Genomic DNA, 9273 nt, shown 5'->3' with positions numbered 1-9273 from the left:
TGCCAGAAACACCGTCTCAAAACATTTTTCATTCGCCTGTTTGCGGACGCTATCACAATTAAAACTCGTTTCAGTGTGAATCAAAAGATTGCACTGTTTACTTCTAATGCCTTTCACGTTACTTTATTTACACTTTCGTAATTGGCATCACTGTCTGCGTCTAAAAGCAAGTTGGTATCGTAGATTGTCAAATATGGCGCAGTATTTTCCACTACACATTTGGTTTGCAAATAATCACGTAGTCTGTCCGTCTACGAGGAAACTGTGGAACATAAGTGAACAAATGCGTGAACATAGTATATAACTTACATTACTACAGTTAATATTACTTCTTATCACTCCTGCTCATGACAAAGCTCCATTGCGCAGGCTTGATGTGAACTTCGATCGCCATCTTACAATTCTCGTCAACTACGCCCTCACACGTAAACTTTGGAGTTACAGGTATGTGTCATTAAAGAATATATACATAGTTTTCAAATCATACGTCATGTTTGTAGTTTGCGGTAATTACGGGAGATCCGAAATTTTTTGAGAGAACGGCGCACGGTACGCAGATGAAGGTAAATCCACTGGAGAATGAACACGCAGGTATCTGTTGTCTCTCCATGTTGCAAGCAGCGCCAGCAGTGCCAATTTGGAGCAATTTTTGCTGTTAATGCCCCCTGTATCCCAAAATTGTAAGTAGCAAACAGTCTTAGAAATGTCCCGGTAGATTGCGTATAACTGTGTGACTTTGAGATGAAAAGGAGAGTCAGCAACAAACTGAAATTAGTGACCTTTGTGATTCATGTTCGATCCAAATCTTGCATATCAAGTTTATACTACTATTATGGCGATATGCTGTTGGAATAACTTGACATGAGTAGACGATAGATGCCTCTGTGTGTTGTGATTTGAACATGGCTCTGTGGCTCGTAGGCGTGTAAAATTAATGGAGTGAAAACTATACAGAAATTCTCGGGAAAAGAGTCAAATGCCAATTATAGAACTGTACAAATGAATTTCAAAATGGCTGCCTGTTTATTCATGGTTTTACGGTGCACCAAACATAAAATAATTGGGTTGATATTCAAAGTAAATCCGTTTGAAGCAACGTTTTGTAAGCAAGGACAGCCAAGAGGCTCCCGTTCGAAGCGGAATAGCCGTACAGAGTATTTTAGAATCAGTGCACCAGCATTACTTACGCCATACTCAGGAAGGTGCTTAATCGGAAACTAAATTTGCAGCTTTGTCATGCCGTTTGCTGCCACAGCTGGCTGAATGAGCACTGCATGAAGCTCCTCCAGTTTACTCATTCGTGGTACGCAGACTTGTTTCTTCCTCTAATTTACTGTCAAATCGTGGTTTAGGTGTTCTCTCATCAGTCATGCACAATGAAGTTAGGCGAAATTCCCCATGAGATGCCACTATAAAATAAATAAAATTGACCAAGGAAGAAATATGAAAGCGTGCCCACCACCTCAAATAGCAAGCGTCTTACAAACTAAGTGTATTAAGGTGTACGCGAGAGAAATGCATATGCAACACCACCTATTCCTCCTTCTCCTCCTTGACACCCTTGCCACTACCTTTTCTGTCAAAAGTTTGATGGATACCGCCCCCCCTCCCCTCCCCCAATGATGTATGGATGAAGAAGTGAACCTTCGCGGCGAATGAAGAAAAAAAGGAGGAAAGAACATTCTTTGGTTGCTTTGTTTAGTAACAGCATTAATAAGTATCCTCATTCATTTGAATTTGACTCATGGGCAACTAATTCGTGGAGAACATGCCATACAGTGTAAAAAAATGTTTGATGCTTTTAGCAGACCATTTTGGAAAAATACAGTTGTGTTGGTTTAAATGTCAAATTTTTAATGATTTAACAGGATGAAGAACTGAAGTATAAATACACTTTGCCGTTGTTTAACTCGAATGAGCTTCCATGGAGAGTGCATACAGGGACGTTTCAAATCAAATAAAAATTTATTTTCATGTGTTGCATAAAATATTAATGGAAAAAATACTATGGAGTTAACACATACATCTGTAACCATTATTGAAATCACTTACAGAAATTACATGTGTTACCTCTTGTGAACTATTGTCACTTGTTTTATACAAAACATTCTACCCACCTGCCACAAAAAATAGGTGATGTGCCAAGAGCACTTTGCAAGCTGTACATCTAATTATAGTGATATTTTAAAATATGTTCTTGCTATACAGTTGAACAGTGCAACTAGGAATCTGTGCTGGTTTAAGTAAGAAACACACTAATGAGATTACGTCATTCTTCTGTCATTGAGGATCTCTTACTTGTGAAGTTGGTTCTTCCATGCATCATCAAATCATACCTGTAAAAATTTGTATCCCTTTACCAAATCATTTGCAATCTGCCACTTGGCAAGTAATATTATATTTTATGAATGGATTTTCATCTCTTTATTTTTTTCGGCCATTCATTGATGGCTTTATTACATGGTTACACACATTTAGGTTCTGTCTCTCTTGAAGTCTTTCGTTTTTCTTCTGTTTAAAGAACGAAGTTACACATATTAACGTCTCGAAGCTTTTGAAACAATATTTCCAAGTAATGAAAACTCCCCCCCCCCCTTCTCTCTCTCTCTCTCTCTCTCTCTCTCTCTCTCTCTCTCTCTCTCTCTCTATACAAACATTTAGAACTTTGTTTCCACATTATAATGTTTTGTTGGGATTAAATTTTAAGGCATCATCTCAGTTATCTTACTGCTTTTGATTCTAATAAGTTTATGTTCATTTTCAGGCTAATTGGATGGTGAAACATGAGTGATAAGAGAAAAAAATATGGTAATTGCAATTTTTCGGTTACCTAAGTTACTTCTTGTTATAGTTTCTTCATTAAGTTTTTTTATTTTAGTTCCTTTCTTTACTATTTTTGCAGTCTTTTTTTTTTTTTTTTTTTTAACTGAGTCCTAATATGAGCTTGTAAAGTGTTAGTAGGTCTAATGTTTTTTAATTTTCCAAGCACTTATCACAGCTTTCAAACTTACTAACCAGCACTGCTGCAGCTTTGGTTAGCATTATACTTCAGTTTCTGCCAAGTGGTTATTGTGAGGCTCAGGATTCTGAATAACTTCTAACGGGCCCAGGTTTGACTATCAGAACTCTGATAAATAGGCTAACCTACAAGATGAAGATTTATCTGGAAACAAAAGCAAATTTACAAGAGAATACAGTGTGCTGTGGTTGTCTACCTAGAATGTGTTATTGATTAATCCATTCAGCGTTGTAGTAACTGTTTTATGGAAAGTTTCTAAGGTGTCATTAAGAACTGTTGACATGGGAATAGTCTTGCATAACCACCACATTAGGAAAATAATACTCACACCTTAAATATATTTTAACTGTGTTTTGAAAGGGTATGTAATTTACTAATGTGATTCACCTTTGACACAAGCTCATCTTCAAGCTTTTTAGCAGCACATGGGAGAGATTATTATATAGGCAGATGTATGTATGTATGTATATAAATACCACCTAGAGTCGCAAAATAACTGTACTTGTCTTGAAATGTTTCCTTTCTTACAGTATATGTCATTTTAAATAATTTCTTGAATCAGTGTGGCAGCATAGCCTAGCTTGAGAAATACAGAACATGGTATAATGTAACACGATAATATCACAGTACTGAACTTGTGAACGATACACAATACTGTATATTGAAACTTCATTGATCTGTGGCAGAGGCATGAATCCTGTTTTATATTAATCTGCCAGCCATTTGCAGTACACATTGCCATTAAGCTTTTAATTTTCATTTTATTCCAGTCTCTAATCAGAAATATGAGTGCAACATCTGCCGTCAGTTTCACAAAATAGTATAATATTTTTAGCCACTCTAACTTTTCTCACAGAAATAGGCTGACCCAACAGTTGTCGCATAAATGTCCTGGTGTGCTAGAAAATAATTCGGGACAAACAGTTGTCACAGTTTTTAATCGAGAAACAAAATGTGTGCAATAGGATTTCCTATTTAATTAAGTATTTGTGAAAATAAGTTTCCTAGAAGTAGAATGTTAAAGAAATATATATTTTCACAATATATAGACCTACCACATTTGGTTTAACTACTCTCACACCTAAAGAAAGAGTAAGAGATATGTTGAAAAGAAAAGTAAGTACATTGAAACCTCTTAATAACGTTACTCCATATAATGTTTTCCTCTGTGTTACATCTGTTTTTTTCGGTCCCGACTAAAAGCCCATATAAACAGTGTTAAATTTTCCTCTTTACTGAGTTTCCGCTATATTACAGTTTCCTCCATGTAACGCTCATATTTTTGGAATCCTGGTCAATTATTTACCTCTTTATCACATTTAAGTGACTGGATGTAGACACATTGTTTTCCGATCTGTGGATTTACAGTTTGCACTGGCTCAGAAAGCCCGCACTCAGCGTATTTCATACGTCAGCGGCAGAACCTGGTCACGTGACATGTGACACACATTGTGCTTGCAATCTTTTTGGCACCATTTACTTTCACCCATCCACCTACAGGGAGCCATGTTTTAATTACAAAACAGTAATCATTCGATACATTGATCATTTGCGATGAATGCCATATTACAGTGTTGTGAAAATTTAAAATGTCATCCATGGCACCATTTGTCAAAGCTGATTAGTGGTATCCCGATCTTCAGTAATGCCCTACAATTATTATTTGGAAGCCTTCCTCTTTATAGTGTTTTCCTCTATACAGTGTTTAGAATTTGTGGTCCCTTGAAAAATGTTATATAGAGATTTCACTGTATTAACGACCCCCACCTCTAACTTGCTGACCTTCCATTTTACGGCCTTCAAAAAAGTAAAACCAAAAACAAATGAGTTTTAAAGGAGCATCACTTAAACCATTACTCCTAACGTGACTGCAGCTTTTTGGAAATTGGTTTTGTGAAGAACGCGAGCAATGCGGCGTGTGATAGCATTGTGCATTGAATATTCTTTGGCATGTATGCACACTTGCCATAACAGCCTGCAGTCAAAAGGAATTTTAAATTTTAATATGAAATGTATAATTTGTATCTGCTTCCTCATTGGTAGTATTACATAGTTTTTGGATTAGGCCTAACAAATTGTGCATACATACCTAGTAAGTGACTACATATTGCAGAAAATAATCCAAGCTCTTGTAATAAAAAAGTGTATGTCAGTCCTCTTTATTTCTGAAGAAAATAATTTTATTTATATGTAATTTAGCTACATTTTCCTTTCCAATCCACAAAATGAAGATATATTCTTGTTAAGGGTTTTTCTGCTACTGAATCATCCCCATAGGCCTATATTGATTTGAAAACATCATGATAATTCACAAGAAATGTAAGCGTGAGTGTAGTAATGAAGTTGGATATTAACACAAGTGTCCTGGTTTTTACTCTCTGAACTCTAGTCAGCTTACAGAGAAACATTCTAATGAAAATGTGGTGATTAGTTAACAGTGCTATACCACATTGCAAGATCAATCACATCATTAACACAGTGAAGATATGAGTCTTAAGAAATGACCAAAGGTTGACATCATGAACACGAAAACATTTGCAGAATAAAATGTGACACACTGTCAGCACCTCTTGGGTAACTTAGGTATTGAGCTACAGATCAGTCTGGTAGCGCAAGCTTCATTATTTTTTAACAAAAGTAGTTTTTTTGTCATCACAAATTCATTGGCTTCACCAACTCGCAACCATATGCTGACCTTAGTCCTATATTAGTGCAGTCTATCACCACAACCCCTTAGGCAAACATACATAGGTCTAGTTCACAACTAATTCAGACCAACATCTGTAACGCTGGCCTGCTGCAGAATTCTTGAGCGTATTCGCAAATTGAATATAATGAATTTCCATGAGAGAGAGAAGCTTGTGTCAAAAAATCAGTATCGATTTAGGAATCATCGCTTGTGCAAAACTCCGCTTGCCTTTGTTTTACCCAAGATATCTGTGAAACAAAATTCATCAACCGACCACGGCATAACAGCCCGGATAATTATAATGGACATGATATTTCCGGCCGTGAAAGTCTACATTTTAGTATCACCATATCTATACAGATGTAGTAAATAACATGATCTAAGTCATCACTTACAAGAAATAAACAACATATTGTAAACAAAACATATGACCAACAGTACAATTGAAATACGCACACACACACACACACACACACACACACACACACACTCTCTCTCTCTCTCTCTCTCTCTCTCTCTCTCTCTCTCTCTCTCTCTCTCTCTCTCACTCCCTCACTCCCTCCATCCCCCCCTCCCCCCTCCTCCCCCCGCCCCTCCTTCTGCGTAATATATATGACACAACACTCCAAAAAAATCGTCTAAACCATTTTAACCACTGTAGACTGTCAGTTTCATTTATCTAAACCGAGCGTGGTGGCGCAGTGGTTCGACACTGGACTTGCATTCGGGAGGACGACGGTTCAATCCCACGTCCGGCCGTCCTGATTTAGGTTTTCCGTGATTTCCCTAAATCACTCCAGGCAAATGCCGGGATGGTTCCTCTGAAAGGGCACGGCCGACTTCCTTCCCCATCCTTCCCTAATCCGATGAGACCGATGACCACGCTGTCTGGTCTCCTTCCCCAAAACCAACCAATCATTTATCTAATGGTATATGTGTCCACATTACATTACTTTCCAGTTTCAGCCTTTGGCCATTTTCAAATGTGTGATATTTGTGACATGTGTATCATACACCTGAAAATAATGTAAGGCCGAAACTGGCAATAATACACTGAAGAGCCAAAGAAAATGGCACGCCTGACTAATATCATGTAGGACCCTGGCAAGCCCACAGAAGTAACGCAACAAGATGTGGCATGGACTCGACTAATGTCTGGAGTAGTGTTGGAGGTAACTTACACCGTGGATCCTGCAGGGCTGGCCATAAATCCATAGGAATACGAGGGGTTGGAGATCTCTTCCCAACAGCATGTTGCAAAGCATCCCAAACATGCTCAATAATGTTTATGTCTGGGGAGGTGGGTGGTCAGCGGAAGTGTTTAAACTCTGAAGAGTGTTCCTGGAGCCACTCTAGCATTTCTGGGCGTGAGGGGTGTCGCATTGTCCCGTTGGAACTGCCCAAGTCCGTCGGAAAGCACACTGGACATCAGTGGGTGCAGGTGATCAGGCAGGATGCTTACATATGTGTCACCTGTCACAGTCATATCTAGAAGTATCAGGGATCCCATATCACTTCAACTACACATGCTGACAGCATTACAGAGCCACCACCAGCTTGAACAGCCCCCTGCTGTCATGCAGGGTCCCTGGATTTATGAGGTTGTCTTCATACCCATACTCATCCATCCACTCAATACAATTTGAAATGACACTAGTCCCACCAGGCAACATGTTTCCAGTCGTCAACAGTCCAATGTTGGCGTTGACCGGCCCAGGGGAGGCGTAAAGCTTTGTTTCGTGCAGTCATCAAGGGTACAGAAGTGGGCCTTCGGCCCCGAAAGCCCATATTGATGATGTTTCATTGAGTGGTTCACACACTGACACTTGTTGATGGCCCAGCATTGAAATCTGCAGCAAGGCAGAAGTGTTGCTCTTCTATTACACTGAGCGATTCTCTTCAATCTTCGTTGGTCCTATTCTTGCAAGATCTTTTTCCAGCTGCAGCGATGTTGGAGATTTGATGTTTTACCGGATTCCTGGTATTCACAGTACACTCCTGAAATGGTCGTATTTGAAAATTCCCACTTCATCGCCACCTTGGGGATGCTGTGTCCCATCGCTCATGTGCCGACTGTAACACCACATTCAAACTCACTTAAATCTCGATAGCCTGTCATTATAGCAGCAGTAACCGATCTAACAACTGTGCCAGCCGCTTGATAGACATTGCTGACCTCATCGCTGTATTCTGCCTGTTTACATATCTCTGTATTTGAATAAGGATGTCTATGCCAGTTTCTTTGGCATTTCAGTGTATAATTTATGTGCATGGTGTATTAACGGATTGAAACGGAAAGCCTACAGTGGTTAGAATGGTTCTATCATTTGGATAGCGCATTGACGCTGTGGACCCATATGTGAAGAAATTAACTTAAAAAAAAAAAAAAATGCCAATGGCACACATTGTTTACAAGTCCAGAAAAGCCGTTTTCTGAGTACATTTTTTTTTAAATGTCTGTGTCATCATCTTTAGTTTGACATTTAAGGTTTGTTCAGTTTGGCACATCAGAGTTTACTGTGGATAAATATGTTCCATGATACATGTAATAATAATTTTTTTCCAGACCTAAATGAAGGTTTTGATTACCAGATTTCGTAGGCATAGTGTCAGTAGTGGTGCAGACTAAAATTGCATTGTAAAATTACTTGCAGAAATACTAAACAGCCATTAGCTGTTTGCTATATTTCTTCAAGTGATTTAATCTGTAACCATAAGATTCAAACACCATTAGCATGAATAAATAAATTGATGTTAGCCTTGCAATAGTTTTCTTTCATTGTAGTGTTTACAAATGTAAATGTAGACTTTGCCGGCTTATACTTCTGAGAAATTTACTTGGACTTGAGTCTGAGTGGAAGCCCAAGATGATTTCATCATTGTGGTGTATATTTACAGCCCTCAGAACTGCCAAAATGTTTGTTACTTTCATGGATCGTTTCCATTCCTGCTTGCCTTCATCACATAAGTTGAACCTGATCTGCCTGCAAGGAATGTGACGAAGTTTGTCTAATTTCAGTATTCAGTGATTTCTATAAAATGCTTCACACAAATGCTTCAGTAAGATCATCACTGATTCCGTCATTTGTCCTTGTCCACTTTTTTCCTTGAGTGCTTATAATGCAGGGTGGGGTTAGGAGGGGAAGGAGAAACCAGCTCTGCCCATGATAATTACAGACTGTCACAGAGAGAGCTTTTGTGTGAAGGGAGCGGACCAATCTTCCCTTGTGTGCTGTAGTCTCTATACCCATGTTTAGTGCGTCGTACTAAACATGTACCACCATTGTGGTAGCAAGCTTCAATTCCCAAGGAAGAGTTATACGTAATGTCTATGACTGACCAGGAATTGCTTCTTTATTCATTTTAATCACAAACAACTAAACACAGCCGTAAACAACGGGTACAACAGTGCTGTTTGCACGCATTATTGTTTGGTAATCATTGTTGATAATGACAGGGTATAAAACACTAACAGTTGCAGATTTTGAGACTTCTGCAATTCAGAGCTAAAGAGTGTGGACTGTCTTAAAAAAAAAAAAAGAAATAAAAAGAGGTCAGCCTGTAA

At 38.6% G+C, this 9273-nt stretch overlaps 1 protein-coding gene across 10 annotated transcripts in view; it reads left to right on the top strand.

Moving 5' to 3' along the window:
- The first annotated feature begins 305 nt into the window (after positions 1–305).
- Positions 306–9273, top strand: part of LOC126481567 (transcriptional repressor CTCFL) — a 138689-nt gene continuing 129721 nt past the window's right edge. For 4 of the 10 annotated variants that reach the window (XM_050105416.1, XM_050105412.1, XM_050105417.1 and 1 more), the window contains exons 1-2: positions 306–444; positions 2765–2808. In XM_050105416.1, the coding sequence (XP_049961373.1) occupies positions 2784–2808 (25 nt within the window). In that variant the 5' untranslated portion in view covers positions 306–444; positions 2765–2783. The other 6 variants (XM_050105415.1, XM_050105413.1, XM_050105414.1 and 3 more) reach the window with 6 other exon arrangements.

Source organism: Schistocerca serialis, chromosome 5 (genome assembly GCF_023864345.2).
Source record: "Schistocerca serialis cubense isolate TAMUIC-IGC-003099 chromosome 5, iqSchSeri2.2, whole genome shotgun sequence".
Classification (NCBI taxonomy): Eukaryota; Metazoa; Arthropoda; class Insecta; order Orthoptera; family Acrididae; genus Schistocerca; species Schistocerca serialis.
The sequence above is the reverse complement of the archived record's forward strand: the minus strand, read 5'-3'. Positions and strand labels throughout refer to the sequence as shown.